This window comes from Rhinoraja longicauda, chromosome 42 (assembly GCF_053455715.1).
Source record: "Rhinoraja longicauda isolate Sanriku21f chromosome 42, sRhiLon1.1, whole genome shotgun sequence".
Taxonomy (NCBI): domain Eukaryota; kingdom Metazoa; phylum Chordata; class Chondrichthyes; order Rajiformes; family Arhynchobatidae; genus Rhinoraja; species Rhinoraja longicauda.
In genome coordinates this window covers 11380939-11408652 of record NC_135994.1, presented here as the reverse complement: position 1 = coordinate 11408652, position 27714 = coordinate 11380939, and the positions used below count along the sequence as shown (strand labels likewise).

General features: G+C 43.3%; 1 protein-coding gene across 7 annotated transcripts in view; it reads right to left on the bottom strand.

Annotated features, from left to right (window-relative positions):
• The window catches only part of smarcc2 (SWI/SNF related BAF chromatin remodeling complex subunit C2), a 124772-nt gene that overhangs the window by 46440 nt on the left and 50618 nt on the right, over positions 1 to 27714 (bottom strand). For 5 of the 7 annotated variants that reach the window (XM_078431602.1, XM_078431603.1, XM_078431600.1 and 2 more), the window contains exons 11-13: positions 17901 to 18031; positions 9708 to 9767; positions 5707 to 5744 (exon numbers count right to left, since the gene is read on the bottom strand). In XM_078431602.1, the coding sequence (XP_078287728.1) occupies positions 5707 to 5744; positions 9708 to 9767; positions 17901 to 18031 (229 nt within the window). The remainder of the gene's footprint in view (positions 1 to 5706; positions 5745 to 9707; positions 9768 to 17900; positions 18032 to 27714) is intronic. The other 2 variants (XM_078431604.1, XM_078431607.1) reach the window with 1 other exon arrangement.

Genomic DNA, 27714 nt, shown 5'->3' with positions numbered 1-27714 from the left:
CTTTAGACCATTGATCAAGAATATTACTCCCCATGGCTTATACTAAGTTTCAGTGGTACAAAATAGCTACGTCATCATATACCAAGAGGTAGACACCAAAACAACATGGATATTCCTTTGTTCGCGTCACTTTGATACTACGAGCTCATACATTTCAACATTGACGACATTGTGGCCACCTGCCCTCCCCTCCATTTCAGCTTGCCCACCTTGGCATCTGTCTCAACAGGTAACTTTTTTCCATCATGCACTGCTTGGTCTGAACACGTGGCCCACAGTCTCAGCACCATTTTCAAGAAAGCATATTTTAGAGACCTACCTTGTGGGTTCTTTTAAAGGATGTGTCAGGCTACACGTCAATGTGGTTGAATATTCAAAAATATTGCAGTGGGGCCTCTAAGAGGTGTTGGGTTCTTTATCTGTATACATGAAGGACCCAGAAGCAGTTGGAGGCGGTTGGAGCAGCGTCCGGGCGGTAGGTTTAAAAACCCAGCGCGGGGCTTGTTCACACAGAGGCCCAGAAGCGGTTGGAGGCGGTTGGAGCAGCGTCCGGGCGGTAGGTTTAAAAACCCAGCGCGGGGCTTGTTCACACAGAGGCCCAGAAGCGGTTGGAGGCGGTTGGAGCAGCGTAAAAACGTTCCCTCACACTTTAAAATAAGTGTTCTGGAGGAAGCCGCTGATTGGTGGAAGCGGACTAGAGGAAGCAGCTGATTGGGCGTAACCCCGGGGTTGTAATTCTGCTTTTTGTTCGTACTTTTCGTTAAGGGTTCGGTGAGTTCAGGGTTCAGTGAGTTCAGGGTTCAGTGAGTTAAGGGTTCAGTAAGTTAAGGGTTCAGTGAGTTAAGGGTTCAGTGAGTTAAGGGTTCAGTGCTTTTTAGTAAAGGTACAGTTTAAAGGATTAAGAGGGATTTGATTTAATTTGGGGGTAAGACATGTCAGATGAGATCGGCCCCGTGGAATGCTCATCCTGCAACATGTGGGAGATCAGGGATATTGTCGGTGTCCCTGATGACTACGTGTGCAGGAAGTGTGTCCAGCTGCAGCTCCTGGCAAACCGCATTGAACGGTTGGAGCTGCGGTTGGACTCATTCTGGAGCATCCACGATGCTGAGAAGGTTGTGGATAGCACGTATAGTGAGTTGGCCACACCACAAGTAAAAGATAAGCGGACAGAAAGGAAACGGGTGGCCACTAGCCAGCGTAGCAGTAGGCAGGTAGTGCAGGAGTCCCCTGCGGTCATCTCCCTCCTAAACAGATATGCCATTTTGGATACTGTTGGGGGAGATGCCTCATCAGGGGAAGGCAGCAGCAGCCAAGTTCATGGCACCGTGGGTGGCTCTGCGGCAAAAGAGGGGAGGAAAAAGAGTGGAAGGGCTATAGTGATAGGGGATTCAATTGTAAGGGGAATAGATAGGCGTTTCTGCGGCCGCAAACGAGACTCCAGGATGGTATGTTGCCTCCCTGGTGCAAGGGTCAGGGATATCTCTGAGCGGCTGCAGGACATTCTGAAGGGGGAGGGTGAGCAGCCAGTTGTCGTGGTGCACGTTGGCACCAACGATTTAGGTAAAAAAACGGGATGAGGTCCTACAAGGTGAATTTAGAGAGCTAGGAGATAAACTAAAAAGTAGGACCTCAAAGGTAATAATCTCTGGATTACTACCAGTGCAACGTGCTAGCCAGAGTAGGAATAGGAGGATATTTCAGATGAATACGTGGCTTGAAAAATGGTGCAAGGGGGAGGGATTCCAATTTTTAGGACATTGGAACCAGTTCTGGGAGAGGTGGGACCAATACAAACAGGACGGTCTGCACCTGAGCTGGAATGGAACCAATGTCCTAGGGGGAGTGTTTGCTAGTTGCTGTCGGGGAGGATTTAAACTAATGTGGCAGGGGGATGGGAGCTGGAGCAGAGAGACAGAGGGGTGTAAAATGAGGGTAGAAGCAACAGGTAGCAAGGTGAAATGTAAAAGTGGCAGGCAGACAAATCCAGGGCAAAAATCAAAAAGGGCCACTTTTCAACATAATCGTACAAGGGGTAACAGAGTTGTAAAAACAAGCCTGAAGGCTTTGTGTCTCAATGCAAGGAGTATACGTAATAAGGTGGATGAATTAAATGTGGAGATAGTTATTAATGATTATGATATAGTTGGGATTACGGAGACATGGCTCCAGGGTGACCAAGGCTGGGAGCTCAACATCCAGGGATATTCTATATTCAGGCGGGATAGACAGAAAGGAAAAGGAGGTGGGGTAGCGTTACTGGTTAGAGAGGAGATTAAAGCAGTGGAAAGGAAGGACATTAGCTTGGAGGAAGTGGAATCGATATGGGTAGAGCTACGAAACACTAAGGGGCAGAAAACGCTAGTGGGAGTTGTGTACAGGCCACCTAACAGCAGTAGGGAGGTTGGGGATGGCATCAAGCAGGAAATTTGAAATGCATGCACTAAAGGCGCAGCAGTTATAATGGGTGACTTCAATCTACATATAGATTGGGTGAACCAAACTGGCAGGGGTGCTGAGGAAGAGGATTTCTTGGAATGTTTGAGAGATGGTTTTCTAAACCAACATGTCGAGGAACCAACGAGAGAACAGGCCATTCTAGACTGGGTATTGAGTAATGAGGAAGGGTTAGTTAGCAGTCTTGTTGTGTGAGGCCCCTTGGGCAAGAGTGATCATAATATGGTAGAGTTCTTCATTAGGATGGAGAGTGACAAAGTCGATACAGAAACAAGTGTTCTGAACTTAAAGAAAGATAACTTTGAGGGTATGAGGCGTGAATTGTCCAAGATAGACTGGCGATTGATGCTGAAAGGGTTGACGGTGGACATGCAATGGAAGGCATTTAAAGGTCGCATGGATGAACTACAACAAGTGTTCATCCCAGTTTGGCAAAAGAACAAACCAGGAAAGGTAGTGCATCCGTGGCTAACAAGGGAAATCAAGGATAGTATTAAAACAAAAGATGAAGCATACAGATTAGCCAGAAAAAGTAGCATACCAGAGGACTGGGAGAAATTCAGAGTCCAGCAGAGGAGGACAAAGGGCTTAATTAGGAAAGGGAAAATAGATTATGAGAGAAAACTGGCAAGGAACATAAAAACAGACTGCAAAAGCTTTTATAGATATGTCAAGAGAAAAAGATTAGTTAAGGCAAATGCAGGTCCCTTGCAGTCGGAAACAGGTGAATTGATCATAGGGAACAAGGAGATGGCAGACCAATTGAACAAATACTTTGGTTCTGTCTTCACTAAGGAAGACATAAACCGTCTGCCGGAAATAGCGGGGGACCGGGGGTCTAATGAGATGGAGGAACTGAGGGAAATCCAGGTTAGTCGGGAAGTGGTGTTAGGTAAATTAAATGGATTAAAGGCAGATAAATCCCCCGGGCCAGATAGGCTGCATCCCAGAGTGCTTAAGGAAGTAGCCTCAGAAATAGTGGATGCATTAGTGATAATTTTTCAAAACTCTTTAGATTCTGGAGTAGTTCCTGAGGACTGGAGGGTAGCTAATGTAACCCCACTTTTTAAAAAGGGAGGGAGAGAGAAAACGGGGAATTATAGACCAGTTAGCCTAACATCGGATTAGCCTAAGTGGGGAAAATGCTAGTCAGTTATTAAAGATGTGATAGCATTACATTTGGAAAGTGGTGAAATCATCGGACAAAGTCAGCATGGATTTACAAAAGGCAAATCATGTCTGACGAATCTTATAGAATTTTTCGAGGATGTAACTAGTAGAGTGGATAAGGGAGAACCAGTCGATATGTTATATCTGGACTTTCAGAAGGCCTTCGACAAGGTCCCACATAGGAGATTGGTGTACAAACTTAAAGCACACGGTATTGAGGGTTCAGTGTTGAGGTGGATAGAAAATTGGTTGGCGGACAGGAAGCAAAGAGTAGGAATAAACGGGTCCTTTTCGGAATGGCAGGCAGTGATTAGTGGGGTACCGCAAGGCTCAGTGCTGGGACCCCAGTTATTTACAGTGTATATTAATGATTTGGACGAGGGAATTGAATGCAACATCTCTAAGTTTGCGGATGACACGAAGCTGGGTGGCAGTGTTAGCTGCGAGGAGGATGCTAGGAGGCTGCAGAGTGACTTGGATAGATTAGGCGAGTGGGCAAATGCATGGCAGATGCAATATAATGTGGATAAATGTGAGGTTATCCACTTTGGCGGCAAGAACAGGAAAGCAGAGTATTACCTGAATGGTGACCGATTGGGAGAAGGGGAGATGCAACGTGACCTGGGTGTCATGGTGCACCAGTCATTGAAAGCAAGCATGCAGGTGCAGCAGGCAGTGAAGAAAGCGAATGGTATGTTGGCATTCATAGCAAGAGGATTTGAGTTTAGGAGCAGGGAGGTTCTGCTGCAGTTGTACAGGGCCTTGGTGAGACCGCACCTGGAGTATTGTGTGCAGTTTTGGTCTCCTAACCTGAGGAAAGACGTTCTTGCCTTAGAGGGAGTTCACCAGATTGATCCCTGGGATGGCGGGACTTACATATGAGGAAAGACTGGATAGACTGGGCTGGTACTCACTGGAATTTAGAAGACTGAGGGGGGATCTTATAGAAACATATAAAATTCTTAAGGGGTTGGAGAGGCTAGATGCGGGAAGATTGTTCCCGATGTTGGGGGAGTCCAGAACCAGGGGTCACAGCTTAAGGATAAGGGGGAAGTCTTTTAGGACCGAGATGAGAAAACATTTCTTCACACAGAGAGTGGTGAGTCTGTGGAATTCTCTGCCACAGAAGGTAGTTGAGGCCAGTTCATTGGCTATATTTAAGAGGGAGTTAGATGTGGCCCTTTTTGCTAAAGGGATCAGGGGGTATGGAGAGAAGGCAGGTACAGGCTACTGAGCTGGATGATCAGCCATGATCATATTGAATGGTGGTGCAGGCTCGAAGGGCCGAATGGCCTACTCCTGCACCTATTTTCTATGTTTCTATGTTTCTATGTTTCTAATACACGATCAATCATACCTTTTTTTGCCTTTTTTGCCCATACTAATATAGCAAGTTAAAAAAAGACACACAGTGCCGGAGTAACCCAGTGAGTCAGGCGGAGTCTCAAAGATGCTTTACATGTCATCAGACTATCATATACCGATGATAGTCTTGCTTCACACTCTCGGCTTGCTTCACACTCTCCCAGTAGCTGTATGTTTTTAAATAGTTGCGAGAAAGCTAGCCTCAACTGAAATTAATCCGTATGACAGGATAATTAAGTGGTCCTAGTTCTCACTCAACCAGGCATGGAGTCAGGATTCCATGAAGCTGGATTCAGGCAGAGTATGAACTACAGAACTAGTCCAATGGCAACAACTGAATTGGCCATGGATTGCCCTTGGCCAGCAGGTTATACAATGTAAATAACTTGCAGAGGGAATAACTATCTTCTCGGGCGGCACTGGTTCTCTTCTTGATCATTCCGTGCAATTTTACACTTTCCCTTTTTCTAACATTTAGTACTTGCAGTGGTTCATACTGCACCCTGCCACATATCTTCAGTCAAGTGCAGGTTTTGGTAAGATCTTTAAAGAAGGGATTCTTCAAGCAAAAAAAACCATGACGGAAAACCTATACCCTCAGCTGAAATGACTGAGTGCACATGAGAACTAACAGCTGAAATGACTGAGTGCACATGAGAACTAACAGCTGAAATGACTGAGTGCACATGAACGATAAGTGAACAGCACTCTTACCTTGCCTGTAGTTTCCAGACTATCATCCTCTTGCTCATCTGGAAAAGAAAGCGGAGGTCAAAAGTGCTTAACTGTTTGGAATCCTTGAAGCTGTAATATAAATAATGCCATGCAACTAACAATATTAAGTAGCTTCTCTCCTGCTTCTGTTAATTCTGGCTGAAAGGAAGAAAATGATGTTTTGCTGTACAGTGAATTGAACAATAGATTAGCCACCTGAATGCTTTTATTTTCCGATTAACAACCTGGTTGGGTACTCATTATAGTAAAGATCATCATCTTCTACACCCTCCAAGAGTGCAGGCTAGGTGGACTGCCAGAGCACAAGGTTCACAGGTTGGACATGTGAGGTAGTGATGCTTTGTTCACATGGATAACTGCATAATGATCCGCATATGTTCCAAAGTCAGCCTTACAGATTTCATGACACACTGGGTAGGCTGCCACAAGCACCACTTGACCATTCCCTTGGTAAATGGGATTCTATTCTTTATGGGCAGAGTACAGCATTGTCAATTGGTGCCCCCTGGCAGGTTCAGAAGATTAGCCATGGTTAATTCTAACGTTGTATTGGAGGGGTATTACTAGAATCATTCCCTGAACAGGTTTAGCTGCAGTGAATGCTAGAAATTAAGACGTCATTTTAATACTCTATTACGATTTGTCATCCATTGCCCAACAGTAGAGTAAAATCCAAATGCTGTAATAAACTGGTCTAAGGACACTTATCCCTGTGAAACACCCAGAAACACAACACACGTTATTAACAAATTGTATGTTTCTAATTTCTGTGAATAATGGGGGGGGGGGGGGGGCAGCTTCGACCCCTGCTAACGTGTTTTCATTAACGAAATGGAACCTTACTTCATCTAACCACCTTATCAAATGCTTTGGAAAGTACAGATGCATTTGAAAGTACTGGTTTACCCCTTGGACATATGAGGTAGTGATGCTTTGCTCACATGGATAACTGTACAACTGTACTCTGTATTCTCAAACTCTTAGCAATTGGACAAACATGATTTTCCTTTTTTAAAACTATGCTATTCTGCCTATTTTTGTTTTAAGTGCCTTGCTACCACGTCATGACCGAGTCATATTTTTTCCAACAACTGATATTTGCTAACTGATCTTTGGTTCCCCATTTGAACTCCACCTTGTAGGTTAATTGGCCTCTGTAAATCCCCCCCCCCCCCCCCCCCCCCCCAGTGTGAAACGTTTTCGAGAAAGTAGGATAACATAGAACTAGTGTTATTGGGTGATTGATGGCCAGCATGGACTAGTGTTATTGGGTGATTGATGGCCAGCATGGACTAGTGTTATTGGGTGATTGATGGCCAGCATGGACTTGGTGGGCGGAAGGGACTGTTTCCATGCTGTATCTCTAAACTAAACCTCCTTTTTAAAATAGTGACGGTACATTTTTTTCTATTAGTGCTGCTCCAGAAGCAAGGAGATTTTGAAAGATCATGCACAATTGCATTTACTACCTCTGAAGTAACTTCCTCAATAACTTTGTATGTGAGCATAAACTGCTGTGCCAGATGAAATTTTTGTGTTGTACGTTCTATGTAAATGGTAGCTCAAAAGACAACATCTTGTAATTCATCTCCTTGTCATTGCATGTTTATTCTGTTAATATTTCTAATTACATTTTAGACTTTACTTTAGACTTTAGAGATATAGTGCAGAAACAGGCCCTATGGCCCACCGAGTCCTTGCCTATCAGCGATCTCCCCTTAAACGAACACCATCCGACACACTAGGGACAATATTTAACAATTTTACAGAAGCCAATTAACCTACTAACTTGTACATCTTTGGAATGTGGGAGGAAATCGGGAGTGCTCGGAGAAAACCCACGTGGTCATGGGGAGAAGGTACAAACTCCGTATAGACAGCATCCATAATCAGGATCGAGCCCGGGTCTCTGGCGCTGTAAGGCAGCATCACTACTGTTGCACAACTGTGCCACCCATTTTAGTTGGATTTAAAAGATAATTTCTTATGCATCCATTTATTTAGTTTAGTTTATAGATACAGTGCGATACATAGAGAAACAAGCCTTTCAGCCCACCGAGTCCACACCAACCAGCGATCCACTGTGCCGCCCATTTAATAGTCTAAAACAGGGGCCTCCAAACCTTTCAGCATGAGGGCCACATTATATATTTGGCACATTTTTGCGGGCCGTAGAAAAAAATAAAGAAGTGTGAGTTTTATAAATTTAATAAACTCAAAAAAGTTTAGACTAGGTTACGTTCGATTAGATCAGCAAAGGTTAAACTAGGTTAGGTTAGGTTAGATTAGGTTAGTTTACATTAGGTTTATATGGCAACAAATAAATAATATTCAATTTTTAAAAAGAGCTTGAAATATTGGAATATATATATATACCGTAGGTATACGCTTATTTATAAAACAGAAAAAATACAGTGACCAACACTGGGGGAGAGAGGAGAGGGGGGAGAGAGGGGTAGAGAGACGAGAGGGGTAGAGAGATGGGGGGGGGGGGAGAGAGAGATGGGGGGGGGGGGGGAGAGAGATGGGGGGAGGGGAGAGAGTGGGCGGGGGAGAGATTCGGATAGAGGGAGAGTCGGGGTAGAGGGACTGCGGCGAGGGGGAGGGTGTCAGAGGGTCCGGTGAAGGAGCACCGCCACTTGCGGGGGCTGCACCCCCTCTCTCCCAGAGCCAGCGAGATCTGCGTCGCTGCTCCACTCTCTTCCCCAGCTCCGTCTCCCTCTAACACAGTGAAATAAGAACAAACACAAGTGTAGTTGTTGTTCAGATGCCCTGCATCCCCGGGGTGGGCGGTGGTGAGGAGGGAAGGTTCACTTGTGTTTGTTATTTCGCTGCGTTTGTGGGATATGGGGCCGGGGAAGAGAGTGGAGGAGCGGCTCAGATCTCACTGGTGCTGGGAGAGAGGGAGGGAGGGAGGGAGGGAGAGAGAGAGGGAGCAGCACCCGCTGACACCCTCCCCCTCCCCACGCTCCCGCTCTCGCCCGCTGCTCCCTCTACCCCGACTCTCTCTCTCTCCCCCCTCTCTCCCCAGGTTGAGCGGCCGTGGCGAGGAGGGAAGTTTCGAGGGGGCGCTGTGATCTCTCGCCTTGTCCTGGCTCTGGGCCGGTGGCGATCTGCTCTCCTTTGCCGGCAGCTTCTGCCTCCAGTCCCCGCTGTCTAAGAGCTTGCTGCACGCTGGATAAAATCGCGTGGCGGACGGATGTGGCCCGCGGGCCATGGTTTGGAGATTCCTGGTCTAAAATACGAGACCCTGCATAAAATATCTTAATTACCAGAGATGTACTGGCTAGTGTATTTCAGTGTCCTGAATAAACCATCTTCATGGTCAAAACAGTTGGTCTGAAGAAGGGTCTCGACCTGAAACGTCACCCATTCCTTCTAACCAGAGATGCTGCCTGTCCGACTGAGTTACTCAGGCATTTTGTGTCTATCTTTGGCATAAAGATTCAAAAGATTAAAACCCAAGCAAGCAATGGCACTATGTGTTGCAATGCCCTGCAATTGGATAAAATCAGATAATGACAGCTTGTCCAGAGTGATTGGTTTTGAAAAATTGGTGGTTACTGTTATATTGAAAAGGTATGGAAAATGTAGCCTGTATGTTATTTGAAATCTGGTAATTTATGCATGCTCTGCAAGACTCTAATTAATATAATCCATGCTTGAACTAAAATCTACCAACAATTCAGCACTTTTATTTTATACACACAATCCTAAGAAAATCATTTGAAGAAAATCACTCAAAGACAATTGGGTGCCAAATATGGAGTTATATTGAGGGATAAACGTTTGCCAAGATATCAGGATAATATTATTTCCAATAAAATGTAAATGAAATGGTTCAAGGGGCAGAATGGGAGAGTATGAAGATAACGGGAAAAGGACGTGAGTAATAGATTGTGACAAAGATAGAGGTAGGCATAGTTAGGTGGAGAGGGAGAGGTGCAGAACGATGGATAAATACATATATTATTCCTTACCTAGATCAGTCATAGTTCCACCTTTCACTGGAGCCGATTCAGAATCTTTCTTTGTATTCACTAAAAGACAAAATTTTACATTACAAACACTACCAAATACAGTGCCCTCCATAATGTTTGGGACAAAGACCCATCATTTATTTATTTGCCTCTGTACTCCACAATTTGAGATTTGTAATAGAAAAACTCACATGTGGTTAAAGTGCCCATTGTCAGATTTTAATAAAGGCCATGTTTATACAATTTGGTTTCACCACGTAGAAATCACAGCAGTGTTTATACATAGTCCCCCCATTTCAGGGCACCATAATGTTTGGGGCACAACAATGTCATGTAAATGAAAGTAGTCATTTTGTTTAGTATTTTGTTGCATATCCTTTGCATGCAATGACTGCTTGAAGTCTGCAATTCATGGACATCACCAGTTGCTGGGTGATGCTCTGCCAGGCCTTTATTGCAGCCATCTTTAGCTTATGCTTGTTTTGGGGGCTAGTCCCCTTCAGTTTTCGCTTCAGCATATAAAAGGCATGATCAATTGGGTTCAGATCGGATGATTGACTTGGCCACTCAAGAATTGATAATTTTTTAGCTTCGAAAAACTCCTTTGTTGCTTTAGCAGTATGTTTGGGATCATTGTCTTGCTGTAGAATGAACCGCCGGCCAATGAGTTTTGAGGCAAATGTTTGAACTTGAGCAGATAGGATGTGTCTAGACACTTCAGAATACATTATGCTACTACCATCAGCCGTTGTATCATCAATGAAGATAAGTGAGCCAGTACCTTCAGCAGCCATACATGCCCAGTCCATAACACCCCCACCACCGTGTTTCACAGATGAGGTGGTATGCTTTGAATCTTGGGCAGTTGCTTCTCTCCTCCATACTTTGCTCTTGTCATCACTCTGATATAAGTTAATCTTCGTCTCATCTGTCCACAAGACCTTTTTTTCAGAACTGTGGCTGCTCTTTTAAGTACTTCTTGGCAAACTGTAACCTGGTCATCCTATTTTTGCGGCTAACCAGTGGTTTGCATGTTGCAGTGTATGCTTTATTCTTAATTGTTAACTGTATGTTTGTGTTGTCATTTGTGAGCGCATTCCTTGTATATGCACATACTTGGCCAATAAACGTATTCATCTGGTCATCAGCATCATTATCATTCATCGTCTGTATTTCTGTTCATGAAGTCTTCTGCGGACAGTGGTCATTGACAAATCCACACCTGACTCCGGAAGAGTGTTTCTGATCTGTCGGACAGGTGTTTGGGGATTTTTCTTTATTATAGAGAGAATTCTTCTGTCATCAGCTGTGGAGGTCTTCCTTGGCCTGCCAGTCCCTTTGCGATTAGTAAGCTCACCAGTGCTCTCTTTCTTCTTAATGATGATCCAAACAGTTGATTTTGGTAAGCCTAAGGTTTGGCTGATGTCTCTAACAGTTTTATTCTTGTTTCTCAGTCTCTTAATGGCTTCTTTGACTTTCATTGGCACAACTTTGGTCCTCATGTTGATAAACAGCAATACAAGTTTCCAAAGATGATGGAAAGACTGGAGGAAGGACCAGGTGCTGAGAGCTCTCTTATACCTGCATTGAGGAGGCATTTAAACACACCTGAGCAATTACAAACACCTGTGAAGCCATGTGTCCCAAACATTATGGTGCCCTGAAATGGGGGGACGATGTATAAACGCTGCTGTAATTTCTACATGGTGAAACCAAAATGTATAAAAATACCCTTTAATAAAATCTGACAATGTGCACTTTACCCCGTGATTTTTTCTATTACAAATCTCAAATTGTGGACGACAGAGGCAAATGAATAAATGATGGGTCTTTGTCCCAAACATTATGGAGGGCACTGTATAAACATTCACAAAGAATACCATTCTGTGAGATGAACACACAGCAGATAACACAAATGAACATTGCACATTTCAAAGGAACAGCATCCAAGATTACAGATACTGTGTGAGCTTCATTCGTTTTGTACTCTCTTTATTCATTACCAGAAGGTCACCATTTATTGTTCATCCCTAATTATCCTGAGATGGTGGTGGTGAGCTGCCTTTTTCTCTGGATCTGTTCTGGAAGCAACCATCTACATTTCAAAGCAACACTGAATTCTAATTTGGAGTCCTACCAACCTGCCTGACAACATTGTGAGGAATGCTCAATGTGTTACTGGTGGGCATTATGAGACATGGTTTATCTGTGGAGTGCTTTTGGTCTTTTCATTGCATATTAAACATAGAAACATAGCAACTAGGTGCAGGAGTAGGCCATTCGGCCCTTCGAGCCAGCACCGCCATTCAATATGATCATGGCTGATCATCCACAATCAGTACCCTTTTCTTGCTTTCTCCCCATATCCCTTGATTCCGTTAGCCCCAAGAGCTATATCTAACTCTCTCTTGAATACATCTTTGGGAAGGATTATATGTACCAGCTTATTTCAAACAGATGTTTTATTTGAAAGACTGATTACCTATCTTATGGCATATGATACAAAGAATTAAGATGATAGTTAATGTGTCTTCATTCAAGCATTCACCATGTAAATTTGGAGTGTACAAATGCAAAGCAATTTCAGGACAAGGAGCCCCCGCTGAGGAGTTATAACAGTAGTACCTAATTATATGTCAAACCTACTATGGTGTGCAGCACCAGTCCAGACAACAATGCTCAGAAAACATGCAAGGAGTATTGCAATTGCTCTGTAAATACAGGTAGTTCTACAATTACACGCCTTTCCATAACATGAGCGATGAATTAGGGAACATTATCTATATTAAACGGGCCAAAATTGTTATAATGTGATTTTGATCAGAAACTAGACAAGCACTTAAGTTATTTTGGAAATTGACAAACAGAAATCTAGGATTTAAACAGGTTAGGGGAAAAATACTGTTTCCATGTAATTCCCCTGCAGTACTCAGACACCATTGTTTCTTAAGAACCCAGCTGCTGCTTTAGCTGCAGGTAGTCATTGAAATTGACAAGCATTCTCTTCTATTGACACTTGTTCAACACAGGCAGTTCTGCTGTAAAGCACGTTTCCATAACACTAACTTGATATCACGCCTCTGATGAATTAGGGAGCATTATTTGAATTATGCGGGCCAAATTAGTTATAATACAATTTCATTCGGAAACTAGAGAACTGCTTAAATGTCACTTTGGAAATTGACAAGCAAAAAAAAACCATCTTGGAAAAAAAAAGTCCAGGGTGTTTCCATGTAGCCGTGCCACAATGTCTCTTAAGAACACAGGCTGCTAGTTTTACCACAAGTAGCCGTAGCAATTGACAAGCGATCGCTTCCTATGACACTTGTACAAAAATATTCCGTTAAACAATGTAACATGCTGCCCTTGGTGCTTTTTAGCTTGCAGTAACAAAAATAAATGTATAGCTATGAAAAATAACTTCTAGTTTTGAAAATCCTGAGGCAAAATAACTTTGATTTTGTGAGTCTGAAACTCTCTAGCCCCAAACCCTCTATTCTCCATTGACACAATTGTTTTTATAATGCAATTTTCTATAACGAGGTTTCTTAGGAATACAGCTATCACATTTTTGCAGAACTACCTGTACTATCAGAGTTTGATTTAGAATTGGTAATGATGAAACAGTTGTAATGACCTTTAACTCTCCCTCAGGCTTCTTTCATGCCTGAGTATGTTGAATAAAGGGTCAGCCAAGTAAGGGTCAGCCTGGTTACACGCTGCTTTGCCTTTGCTTTCTAAACTTTCAGAACAGTTTTACACAAGAGATGCAGCCAACAGTTCTGGCAGATGCACTGAACGTGGAGTTGTTAATGTTCACAGAGTGGTTTCAACTTTGGTTTCTAAAATTAATCAAGGGAATGCAATGTTGATTTTAATTGATTTTAAATGCTCCAGCATATTATGTCAATACATTCTTTCAGAGTTGGCACTGCAATTTTTTACAGCGCTAAAATGAAGACTTCAACAATTATTTAAACCTGGAACAGCACTGTTCTATGCGGTCAAAGATGCTCTATTTTGACATGCTGGTGCTGTATTACATTCAATACTATTATAAAGAACCACTGCAGAGGGAGGCAGAGTATTACATGAGGAACCAAGTGTATCATATATCTCTGCACCAACATCCTAAAAGGAACCATCTCACTACAAAAGCACCTGAATTGTGATCAACATCCAATGAAATACTTTCGAAGTAGTTACGACAATGAATTTTGCAAGTGCGAATAATTTTGCGCAATTATTTTGCTTTCATAGAATTCTTTAGGTCTCTGCACAACCTCCAAGGATGGTTAACAGGCCTAAATCTTTTAGAATGCATGCAATCCCCTATTATTCTGGGATGAGAATTGGTTCTTCAAATACGTGAATAACCTCTGTGTTTGAGTACAAACTGGAGCAGCAAATTGATCTGATTTTCATTCAATCAATTTAAATAAAAACAAAAATTGAGTGGGTGAAGCACTCTTTTAATTTAATGCCCAAGTAGGTGAATTTTTTTTTCCAATTGATCCATTCAAAATCCAACTGCTGTACATGTCCTGCTGAATACAGCCATGCATTTTATTTAGGAAGCCCAAGCGAACTTTGCTGAGCAGACATTTTGCGCGCTCAAAGAGTTCTATGTTTGGATTGCAATGGTAAATTTGACAGTATGTTCGAGGCGGAGCTGTAGCAATCGCAATGGTGCTTTTTTCGCGTGCTAATATTGACATCAAAAAAGTTATTCGTTAATTAGATGAATATTACCAACAAGAGGGTGAATATTATATGTGCACAATATGCTACCAATGAAGCAGTTCTAAAGCTTGTAAAAAACTGCATGAACTCTCACTCCATTTCTTATTCTTTCATTTACTTTTATTACCTTTCTTTATATTATGAATAAAAATGCAGAACTACTCACCATAACATTTCATAAAATGTCATGTGTCTATTTCATAAAACAACTTCCATTTATAAAGTCCCTTTCATGATTTTTTTCAGAACGTCACAAACAATTAAGTACTTTCTAAGTGTAGTCACACCTCCTTTGTAGGCAAAAGCAGCAGCCATTTTGCGCATTGCATGATTCAATATATAGCAGTGAGATAAATATTAGGTAATGTTTCTTTTTTGTTAACTATGAGTTTTGGGTGAAAGCTCTTATAACCTTTCTCATAATCATTTCACAGGATCTTCAATGTGCAGTAGGTAAACATCATGGAGACAAAAGGAACTGCAGAAGCTGGAATCTTGAGTAAAATACAAAGTGTGGGGGGGAATCAGCGGGCCAGGCAGCCTCTACAGAGGGAATGGACAGATGACATTTCGGGTCGGGACCCTTCTTCAGACTGATTATAGTAGGGAGAGAAAGCAGTAAAAGAGGAGAGGGCGGGACAAAGCCTAAGTGAAAGGTGCATACAGGTGAGAGGATTTGATTGGCAGATGGGTAAACAGCAGGTGAAACAATTCACATGGCAGACTCTTCCAACAATATATTGCCTATGTTTAAAGTGAGATACTCTGCATTATTCTCTAATGTTAAATATATCTTTACCATGTAAAGGTTCTTTCTCCTATACGACCTATAAATTATCTTTTTTTGAAGGGTTACATTTTTACCAACTCTGTGCACTGCAGACTCAGATGGTCTTGTTTGTGCATGAGGAATAGCATGTTCATTTTTCAGGAGGAGCACATAAATGTATTGATAAGTATCTCTTGTTATCAGCTAGAAATGGGCAGATTGGCAACTCCCTAGCCACCCAGCTGAACTTCTGTTCAGATTGGAGGCAGAGTTTTCATATTGACTACGGCTCTATTCAAATACAAACCTCCGTGCCATAACAAGGTCTTAGAATCCCTCACTCATGGGTACGCAAGTTGTGTCCCCCCGAGCACGTTAGTGCATTACAAACAGTGGACCTGATAGTCTTAGCATCATTAACTAAGACTAAGTCTTAACTGTGTCTGCTTTCTATATATTCAAGGGCTCTCCTGCAGTTACCAAACAGGACAATAGATTTCAAGATGCCATTCAAATTATCCTATCTGTTACTCTGGAAAGCAAGTCGCTGGTTTACCTGTTCACTGACAATCGTAAAGCATCCCGTAAAACTTGTGGCCAGGCAGGGCCTCAGCTCAGCAGAAGCCAATCATTACTTTTACTGTTCCTAATCAAAGTTACTGAGCTGGGACAAGCATATTCTTCTATCCGTATTGAGCCACGCCGTTTATCCAGGATTCAGATAATTCTATACAAAACTGAGAATTTGAAGCCGAGTACAACTTGCTGTTGCTGTTACACAATGCGTTCAGTGTCATCGACTGGGAATAAATTCCAAAGCATTTTATATCCATTCAATGATACACATAAGCAATCTTTCTCAGCTGTCTTGCTCTTTTTCTTTTATTCGCCTGTGTGAATACTTCTTATCAAATCTTTACTTGTTCTCTTTACTATAGATGAATGGATTAATACATAATAACCATAGTGTGTGAGGCTCCACTCTTAAAACACGTACTTTCTACTTTGACATTTTATTCTCATCCTATCTATAAATATTTTCCTTAATATTTTTTATCTGGCTTTTTGCCTCGAATACAGATTGCAGTCATGTACTCTATGTTCTTACCATTCTCTGGGTACAAGTTTGCTTGAATTTCATTTTGGATTAATTAACCAAAAAAAAACATATTTATGGGCATCTTTTTGACGAGAGAAAAACATTGTTCCAAATGAGGAATAGTGCTTGGATGTAAATAGGATTGTTGTCTAATTATGTATCTTTGAGATACATTAAGTCCTGGATGAAATGATTGAGACTGGGGCCTACTGGGACTCTGTCCATTCTGTGACTGGGGTACCATGCAATAGTTTCCCTCGTCTGTAAATGGGCAACTCTGAAAGGGTGAATGTCCAATCTGTGACTGGGATACTGTGCAGGAAAATCTAAAAAGCCTGAACCACAATAATAGCTCTGAGAGAAAATCCAATACTGATTTAATGTCCTGGTTATGACCCAATAAAAGCAAAAATTCAGTTGCCATGTTCATATAAAATTTACAGACAAGTTCTGGATTGGATGCATGTCTGTACACTTTATCAAAAATGAAGGATGGAGTTTGGGCTCTACTGTCACTCCTCACTTTAAACAGAAAGCTTAGAAAGGGTGGTAGGTGCATGGAACAAGCTGCCAGAGGAGGGAGTTAGGCAGGTCCTATCACAATGTTTATGAAACATTTAAATAGGTACATGGATAGGATAAGTTTAGAGGGATATGGGCCAAATGCAGGCAGGTGGGACTAGTGTAGATGGGGCATGTTGGTCGGCGTGGGCATGTTGGGCTGAAGGGCCTGTTTCCATGCTGTATGACTCTATTTATAATGCTGATGTTCGGGGCCCGACTCGAAACGTCATCTGTCCATTTCTCTCCATAGATGCTGCCTGACCCACTGAGTTCCTCCAGCATTTTGTTTCTTTGCTGATGTTAATTGCCAAGCTTCATTGCTGCATTCAGTGATACTGGCATTGTCCTGTGGGTCATCAGTTTGGTCACAAGCAGTTTCTGACCAAATAGGATGTCACTGGGTTTCTTTCTTTATTTCTTATCCTAATCCAATTTGTTTCTCTAGTCTAGTGACATGCGAACATTTCAACCAAGTATCAGGAAAATATAGTTAGTGGTTATAAAACCTTGGAAATCCTTTTAGCAACCCCCAAAATATTCTCATCATGTCTACAGACTCAGAAAATCAGAAATACTTTTCCAAATTCAGTACAGTTTGATGCATTATGTGACATATCTGTAAAGAAGCTGAAAACTACACCAAAACACAGTGAAAAATCAGCAGTAACAAGACAGTATACAAAGGGTTGGGTTGTTAAAGTTTACAGTGTAAATCTGAAAATAAACAATTCTGATCCTTCACTCTGTGTCTCTAGGACAGTGGAGCAGAGATACAGCCTAAACTCAATTTGAGCGATTCTTGGGCAATGCCTTCAATGTGAATGCTAGCCTTTCAGCTTTGGTATCTGGAACTAAATCCAACTTGGACTTCAGAAGTAGTGGCTTAGCTTTAGGACAATGCAAATAAAATAAACTTTGAGCAATGACAATCTACTATCAATTGAATTAATGTCTACAGTAGCATGAAAAAAAAATCAATCGATCAATAAAAAAGCATTAAACGAGAAAAACTTATTACCACTTTTCGGTAGTGTGACCTCTTCTACGTTGGGGACAGGAGAAGGTTCATCCATGTCCTTGGTCAGATCCTCTTGGTCCTCCTCTCGATGTCCTCGCTTTGACTTGGCATATGGTGTGGCAGGACTGCGTCTTAAAACAAGGTGCAATGCGGTCATCCGCTCAAGAGTACAACATTCTAACTCTTTCTTTATGAAGTCACATTCTATCACTGCTACATTTACGCAATGTGGAAAATCATATTAAAAATGCTCCAGATACCAATAGGCACTTTGTCAAAGTCCTTGTGCATTTTATGTTCAGTCAATCTCATGCAGTAATGATGCAGATGATTCTGTTCCCAATCACAACAGGAAATGCTGGAAACAGGTATTACCCATCAGCTGAAACAAATCTAAGGACAGGTTTGTGATCAGACAAAATAATTCTGTCACTTTGTTGTGATGCCGTTTGGATACAGATGTGCAGTTGTGAAGTTATGCAAAGTTCTTTATGTTAATATGGTCATGATTAAGTTAATATAGACTACAGAAGCAAAAGGTGCAGATGGAACAAGAGGAGATCATTAACTAACCCCACCAACGGATCCTGCACACTTCTCAGTGCCTAAAAATCTTGGTTAATTTTAAAACGAAAATAACAAAATATCAGAATTCTACTTTTGTCATGAATACACATGGAAATGACAAAGATTTCAAGTTCATCGAGCATGTGTTCTTAAGCCATATATTCAATTTTTCAGTAAGTTGAAGCAACTCCAAAATTCAAATGATACACTTTGCAGATCACATTTGAAATCAACTTAGTTGGAGCTAAGAAAGTTGCGCTGCTCATGTGGATGAATATATTCCTTTATTAATGTTGGCATGGTATTGCAGATGGGGTGTACTTCAGTTAGTTTCCTGCAATAACTTGGAATAAGTTCCAAGGCTTGCTCCATTTGGATTTTTATCCAAGCTAAATATAAATCATTAAACCCCAACCCAAATATATCTAGAACCGAATGATTGTTGTGTGGTCTGGGAGGTGGAAGATGCAGATCATTGAAAGAATGAGAAAGCATCCACAAAGACTTTTCCCTCCATTAACTATATTCTATGTACCATCAAACTGTTCCCAACTGAGTCTGAGAGTACCATAGCGAATTAAGTGATGTGTGAAGCAGCAAGTGAGGCAAATCTGCAAACCTTCATGAGGACACATGATGAACACAAGGACCAGCTACCCCACCTTCACAACACTACTAGTTCTGGTCTTGAATAAAATGAGAAGGATAAGAAGTTGGATCTCGAGTGTGCCTCTCTGCAGAGACCAGAAAACGGTACATCAAAGCTCTGTGGGCCTGGACTTTAATTTGATAAGGACTGGGAAATAGCAGGAAACAAAGAACAACGTTGTGGTGCCATGGAGTAAGTAGTTACCTGTAGGGAAAAGGGACATGTATTAGTGATGTGGTGAGGCATTCCTTAATTGGAGTTCAGCAAACCGTGTGTGACTAACAAAGTTGTTTGCACAACGTACTGCCTCCAAGATGTAACAAAGGAACGGGTACAAAACATCTAAAAATCAGCCAAGTGTATAAAGATAGTTTTTCAGACAGTCTTGAGGAGTTGGTTTAATAGATTAATGCACATAATCATGAGGTTGGGAAGCTCACATTTACTGGTGTTGTAGACGGGATAATTTTATATCTCTGTCAACGGGATGATTCTGGGACACAATATAGTTTAGGAATTTGGCTTGGTACTTATGTATTGGCAGAGAAAGTACATTGAGCAATGTGGGAATAGACTGAACAGAATGTAAAATTAACAACAGAAGACAGAACAAGGAAAGCATAATGTATCTGAAGAAACAGAAAGTATTTAAGTGCTAATGCAGGGTCTCAACTGGAAACGTCAACTATCCTTCTGATTCCACTGATGCTGCTTGACCCGCTGAGCCCCTTCAGCATTAATTATTTTTGCATCTGTAGTCTCTTGTGTCTCCATAATGTATTTAAATGTCAGGTTTAAATTTTTATACAGAAGTGAAGCAGCAAGTTAGAGGGATTCCTAAATACTAATAGTAGTGATGTTATTGGCAACGAAGAAACATGGTGATAGACAGGTTCAAGAGTTGGAACTGAGAGGGTAAGAAATGCATCCCAAGGTCTAGTTCTATAGATGAGGTTCAAGGAATTTATTGATGAATAAGTTCAAAAAAGAGGAAAAACAGTGGAGAGTATATCGTAGTCATAAAGAAATTAGAAAGCATCAGAAGGGGTAAGGAATGACATTACAATCATAGATTTGGAAATATTGCCAATACTAAAAATAGTTGAGGCAGATTAATATGAATTATTATTTGTACATGTTATGGATCAACAGAATGTGAAAAAATGGTTGGCAAAGCGCTACAAGGATTGATAACGAAAATAGAACATTGCAATTTTCAAATCAAAGGCAATTGCGATATTCAACAGGTTGAATGGGCAAACCAGGGAAAATCTTGAAGAAGAGATGAGGAAGCAGACAAATTCACTGAATGGAATACACTGAAAACATGTGCAGGAAGGAACTGCAGATGCTGGTTTAAACCAAAGATAGACACAAAATGCTGGAGTAACTCAGCGGGACAGGCAACATCTCTGGAGAGAAGGAATGGGTGACATTTCGTGTTGAGAAGGGCCAGTCTGAAGAAGGGTCTCAACCCGAAACGTCGCCCATTCCTTCTCTCCAGAGATGCTGCCTGTCCTGCTGATTTCCTCCAGCATTTTGTCACACTGAAAACATGAGAGGTTAATTACTGATGTTCTGTAATCTTCCTGAGCTGGTGAGTAACTTGCAAAGTTGACGTGCACCAGGGAATCAATGATAGTATTTTGAAAATGTAATACTATCAAAACAAAGTACAAAAATAATAGTTGGTTTTGATGATCTCCCAAGGATCGGCTGCCCACCAAATCTGCAGAGCATGATAGAATCCTTCCACATCTACACGAACTACACAGTGCAGTTCAATGGCAGTTTCTTGGAGCCCTTCAACATCCGCAGTGGCGTCAAACAAGGCTGCATCCTCGCTCCCACACTCTTTGGGATTTTCTTCGCTCTGCTCCTGAAACATGCCTTCAGCACCGCAACAGAGGGGATCTACCTGCGTACTAGATCAGACGGCAAGCTCTTCAACCTCAGCCGCCTCCGAGTCAAGACAAAAGTACGTGAAGCTCTCATCAGACACATGTTGTTCGCCGATGACGCAGCAGTTGTGTCCCACACCCAGCAGGAACTACAGTCACTGATGGACCGCTTCTATCGGGCTTGCAAGGACTTTGGGCTGACCATCAGCCTGAAGAAGATGAATGTCCTGGGACAGGATACAGAGGCATCGCCTGTCATCACCATCGACGACTATGAACTCAATGTTGTCCATCGGTTCACGTACCTCGGCTCCACCATCACCGACAACCTCTCCTTGGACACAGAGATTGACAAGAGGATCGGGAAGGCAGCTACAACTCTCGCTCGTCTCACAACTCGAGTGTGCACCAACCCAAAGCTGACAGTGAAGACAAAGATAGCAGTCGACAATGCCTGTGTCAACAGCACGCTGCTGTACGGCAGTGAGACATGGACTACATATGCCAGACTGGAGAGAAGACTCAACACCTTCCACCTTAGAAGCATCCACCGTATCCTGGGTATATCCTGGCAAGACAGAGTGTCCAACGCCGAGATTCTGTCTCGCGCTGGCCTTCTGAGTATGTACTCTCTACTCAGGCAGCGCAGGCTGCGGTGACTGGGCCATGTCCACTGCATGGAGGATGGCCGTATTCCAAAAGACATCCTCCATGGAGAGCTGACATCTGAGAGGAGAACCATCAGCCGCCCCCAGTTACGTTACAAGGATATCTGCAAGAGAGATTTGAAGGCACTCGACATCGATGTGGAGTCCTGGGAGAGCCTTGCAGCTGACCGTACAAGGTGGAGAGGTAACCTGAACCAACATCTCAAAACAAGGGAAGAGAAACTGATGAACGCAGCGGCAGACAAGCGGGCACGCAGAAAGGAGCGCAGCAACTTCAACAGACCAGAGACCACACACAAATGGGACCTTTGCCACAGAGACTGTCACTCCCACATTGGTCTCTTCAGCCACAAGCGACGCTGCTCTAGCCGAGGTGTGGAGCAAGCAGCCAACTAGGATGCATTACCCATGGTCAGCCATGACCGAGGGGGCCTAAGAAGACTATCAAAACCAAGTACAAAAATAATAAGCAAAAAGCAAACAGAAAACTACAAATGCTGAATATTTGAAATAAAAACTGAAAATGCTGAAAATACCCAGCAGTCCAACCAGCACCTTGGAGTGATAAACAACCAACATTTCAAGTTGCCAATCTTTCATCAGGATTGTTCTGATGTCCTGCGTGGCTAACATCTAACATTTTCCATTTTTATTATAAAACTAACACCATGTTGGTGGAGGAGTTTTGGAACACTGAATTATTAATTAGGTAACTAAATTCGGAAATAGATTAGAAAGAAAATGTATTTGAAGCATATATTTATATAGAGGATATGGGTAAACTGGTATGTGTATTTGAAAAATGCTAAGACCAATTTCTAATTCCATCAGAAATGTCTTTATTTATTTGAAATGCTATCTATAGAAAAACTACTGGACATCTGAACTATTCTCAGTCATAGTCTACCCACTTGCAAACAGGAACAGTATTTGATAAGTAAGGCTGAAGTCAAAAGCAAATCAAACTCAATGAACGAAATTTCACAATAGCAATTGATAACAAATGTTCCTGCACAATCAAAAAGAGCTTCATGATCTAAGGGAAATAGTGTATTTGAGAGACCCAGTGCAACTGCAGAAGTTACTTTTTGCATTTAACGTTGCAATTTATTTTCCCTTTTCCATGCTACAAAAGTGCGAAAGGCTTGGCATAGTAAAACCTTCCAATGTTTATTGGACAGCTAAAATAATTTGAAGGAAAATAATGATAATAGACTATTGATGTATTTTAAAACAACAAAATAAACTTTGCCAGACACCTGCTGTATCCTTCTGTTCTTGTAATTATAATCCTTACAAAATGAATCTAACATTAGTTTCTGGCAGAAAAACAGTTAGTCTGCATGTGGATTGGATGCTGGGATAACATGAGTTTACAGTGCTTAACAGAAAGATAATGCAATTTCCTGAATGGTTAATTAGCACAGTAAATAAGGACAATTACCCATTGCAGATTTGTGAGACACGACCTCCCACATACAAAACCATGCTGACTGTCCCTAATCAGCCCTTGTCCATCTAAATGCCGTATCCTCAGAATACGCTCTAGTCACTTTCCAACTACAGATGTTAAGCTCATTGGTTAATAGTTCCCAGCATTCTCCCTGCAGCCCTTAGAGGCCCAACATTTGCCCCCCTCCAGTCTTCCGGCACCGCTCCTGTATTTAAAGACGACTCGTAAATTTCAATCAGAGCTCCCGCAATTTCCTCACTAGTTTCCTACAGTGTCCTCGGATATATCTGATCAGGCCCTGGAGATTTGTCCACCTACATGCATGATAGTATCTTCAGCACCTCTTCGACCATAACACTGACTGCTCTCAAGGCACTTCCAGTGACTGCTCCAAGTTCCTCCGCCCTCCTGTCTTTCTCCTCGGTAAATACAGAGGAGAAATACTCATTGAGGACCTTGCCCATCTCCTGTGGCTCCACACAGAGGTGACCGCTTTGATTCCTGAAAGGTCCCACTCTCTCTCTAGTTACCCTTTTCCCCCTTTTATAAAATCTCGGGATTGTCCTTAATGCTACCTGCCAGAGCTATCTCCTGGCCCCTTTGTGCCCTTCTGATTTCCTTTTTCCTGGTTTGCTCCTTAGTTCCCGAAACTCCTCCAGGGATGCACTTGATCCCAGCTGCCTATACCCATGCAACCTTCTTATTCTTGACCGATGCCTCAATTTCCCTCATCAGCCAAGCTTCTTTACATTTGCCTGCCTTGCCATTCACTCTAACAAATGCCATGTGTAAATTCCACAAGGCTCAGTACCTTGCTTTCTGTACTCTTTACCAATGATTTGGATGCAAACCTAGGGGACCAGGATTAAACAGAATGCAAAGGATACCAATAATGGCAGAATAATTAAGATGAGGGAAGGAAGGTCTTAGGTTACAGAAAGAAACAAAAGGACCATCAGGGAAGAGTGAAATAAATACACAATAAATGACAGTAAACTAAGATGTATAAAGGAACAGAAGAATCTCAGAATGGTTTTCGATAGATTCCCGTTATTAAACTGTAAATAAGATGCCTAAGATGGCTTTATTGTCTAAGAAAATAACTGCAGATGCTGGTACAAATCGATTTATTCACAAAATGCTGGAGTAACTCAGCAGGTCAGGCAGCATCTCGGGAGAGAAGGAATGGGTGACGTTTCGGGTCGAGACCCTTCTTCAGACTGATGTCAGGGGGGCGGAATAAAGGAAGGACATAGGTGGAGACAGGAAGATAGAGGGAGATCTGGGAAGGGGGAGGGAAGGGATGGACAGAGGGACTATCTAAAGTTGGAGAAATCGACGTTCATACCACTGGGCTGCAAACTGCCCAGGCGAAATATGAGGTGCTGTTCCTCCAATTTCCGGTGGGCCTCACCATGGCACTGGAGGAGGCCCATGACAGAAAGGTCAGACTGGGAATGGGAGGGGGAGTTGAAGTGCTCGGCCACCGGGAGATCAGTTTTGTTAATGCGGACCGAGCGCAGGTGTTCAGCGAAGCGAGCGCCGAGCCTGCGCTTGGTTTCGCCAATGTAAATGAGTTGACATCTAGAGCAGCGGATGCAACAGATAAGGTTGGAGGAGGTGCAGGTGAACCTTTGTCTCACCTGGAAAGACTGTTTGGGTCCTTGGATAGAGTTGAGGGGGGAGGTGAAGGGACAGGTGTTGCATCTCGTGCGGTTGCAGGGGAAAGTGCCCGGGGTTGGGGTGGTTTGGGTAGGAAGGGACGAGTGGACCAGGGAGTTACAATAGACAATAGACAATAGGTGCAGGAGTAGGCCATTCAGCCCTTCGAGCCAGCACCGCCATTCAATGCGATCATGGCTGATCACTCTCAATCAGTACCCCGTTCCTGCCTTCTCCCCATACCCCCTCACTCCGCTATCCTTAAGAGCTCTATCCAGCTCTCTCTTGAAAGCATCCAACGAACTGGCCTCCACTGCCTTCTGAGGCAGAGAATTCCACACCTTCACCACCCTCTGACTGAAAAAGTTCTTCCTCATCTCCGTTCTAAATGGCCTACCCCTTATTCTTAAACTGTGGCCCCTTGTTCTGGACTCCCCCAACATTGGGAACATGTTATCTGCCTCTAATGTGTCCAATCCCCTAATTATCTTATATGTTTCAATAAGATCCCCCCTCATCCTCCTCTTTGCTCCTATACTCAACTCCTCTTGTTACGAAGGCCAACATTCCATTGGCAATCGCTCCAGCCTTTCAACATACGACAGTCCCGCCATTCCGGGAATTAACCTAGTGAACCTACGCTGCACGCCCTCCATAGCAAGAATATCCTTCCTCAAATTTGGAGACCAAAACTGCACACAGTACTCCAGGTGCGGTCTCACCAGGGCCCGGTACAACTGTAGAAGGACCTCTTTGCTCCTATACTCAACTCCTCTTGTTACGAAGGCCAACATTCCATTGGCTTTCTTCACTGCCTGCTGTACCTGCATGCTTCCTTTCATTGACTGATGCACTAGGACACCCAGATCTCGTTGAACTCCCCCTCCTCCTAACTTGACACCATTCAGATAATAATCTGCCTTTCTATTCTTACTTCCAAAGTGAATAACCTCACACTTATCTACATTAAACTGCATCTGCCATGTATCCGCCCACTCACACAACCTGTCCAAGTCACCCTGCAGCCTTATTGCATCTTCCTCACAATTCACACTACCCCCCAACTTAGTATCATCTGCAAATTTGCTAATGGTACTTTTAATCCCTTCGTCTAAATCATTAATGTATATCGTAAATAGCTGGGGTCCCAGCACCGAACCTTGCGGTACCCCACTGGTCACTGCCTGCCATTCCGAAAGGGACCCATTTATCCCCACTCTTTGCTTTCTGTCTGTCAACCAATTTTCTATCCATGTCAGTACCCTACCCCCAATACCATGTGCCCTAATTTTGCCCACTAATCTCCTATGTGGGACCTTGTCGAAGGCTTTCTGAAAGTCGAGGTACACCACATCCACTGACTCTCCCTTGTCAATTTTCCTAGTTACATCCTCAGGGAACGGAGGGAACGGTCTCTGCGGAACGCAGAGAGGGGAGGGGATGGGAAGATATGGCCAGTGGTGGGGTCCTGTTGTAGGTGACGGAAATGTTGGTGGATGAAATGTTGGATCCGCTGGCTGGTGGGGTGGAAGATGAGAACGAGGGGGATTCTGCCCTTGTTGCGAGTGGGGGGAGGGGGAGCAAGAGTGGAGCTGCAGGATGTAGAAGAGACCCTAGTGAGAGCCTCATCTATAATGGAGGAGGGGAAGCCCCGTTTCCTGAAGAACGAGGACATCTCGGAAGCCCTAGTCTGGAACACCTCATCCCGGGCGCAGATACGGCGTAGACGGAGGAATTGGGAGTAGGGGATAGACTTTTTGCAGGGGACCGGGTGGGAAGAAGTGTAGTCCAGATAGCTGTGCGAGTCAGTGGGTTTATAGTAAATGTCCGTCACTAGTCTGTCTCCTGTGATGGAGATGGTGAGGTCCAGAAACGGGAGGGAGATGTCGGAGATTGTCCAGGTATATTTATTGTCTGATGTACAGATTGCAAGAGCAGGGAGATCATGAGGGATCTTAAAGAACACAAGTTAAGCCATAGCTGGAGTGCTGTGTACAATTCTGTCCACCATATTCCAGGAAGTACGTGATAGTGACAGAGGCTACAGAGGAGATTTACAAGAATGTAGCCAGGTTATGAGCAGAGGTTGGTTAAGTTGGTGTGGTTTATGATAGAGATTGACTTGAGCTATATAAGATTACAAGAGATTTATAAAGGGTGGAAGGAAGGACAATTCCCTTTGCGGTAAGGTAAAGAACAGCGGACATAGATTTGCATTTGGTCAAAAGATCAGAGGAATTAAGGAAATAGATATGTATCCAATGAATAGTGGGGATCTGGAACTCTGTCTAAATCAGGGGACTTTTCAGCATGAGGGCCACATTATATATTTGGCACATTTTTGTGGACCATAGGAAAAAGTAAAGTGTGAGTATTATAAATTTAACGAACTCAAAGTTTAGACTCGGTTAAGTTCGATTAGATTAGGAAAGGTTAAACATTTTTAACCTTTTAAAAGGGGGGGGGGGAGAGAGCGGGGGGGGAGAGAGCGGGGGGGGGAGAGAGCGGGGGGGGAGAGAGCGGGGGGGGGGGGAGAGAGCGGGGGGGGGAGAGAGCGGGGGGGGGGGAGAGAGCGGGGGGGGAGAGAGCGGGGGGGGAGAGAGCGGGGGGGGAGAGAGCGGGGGGGAGAGAGCGGGGGGGGAGAGAGTGTGGGGGGGCGAGTCTGGGTAGAGGGAGCAGCGGGTGAGAGCGGGACTGCGGCGAGGGGGAGGGTGTCAGAGGGTCCGGTGAAGGAGCGCCGTCACTTGCGGGGGCTGCTCCCCCTCTCTCTCCCTCTCCTCCAGCACCAGTGAGATCTGTGCCACTGCTCCATTCTCTTCCCCGGCCCCGTCTCCCTCTAACACAGCGAAATAAGAACAAACACAAGTGTAGTTGTTGTTCAGAAGCCCTGCATCCCCGGGGTGGGCAGAGGCAG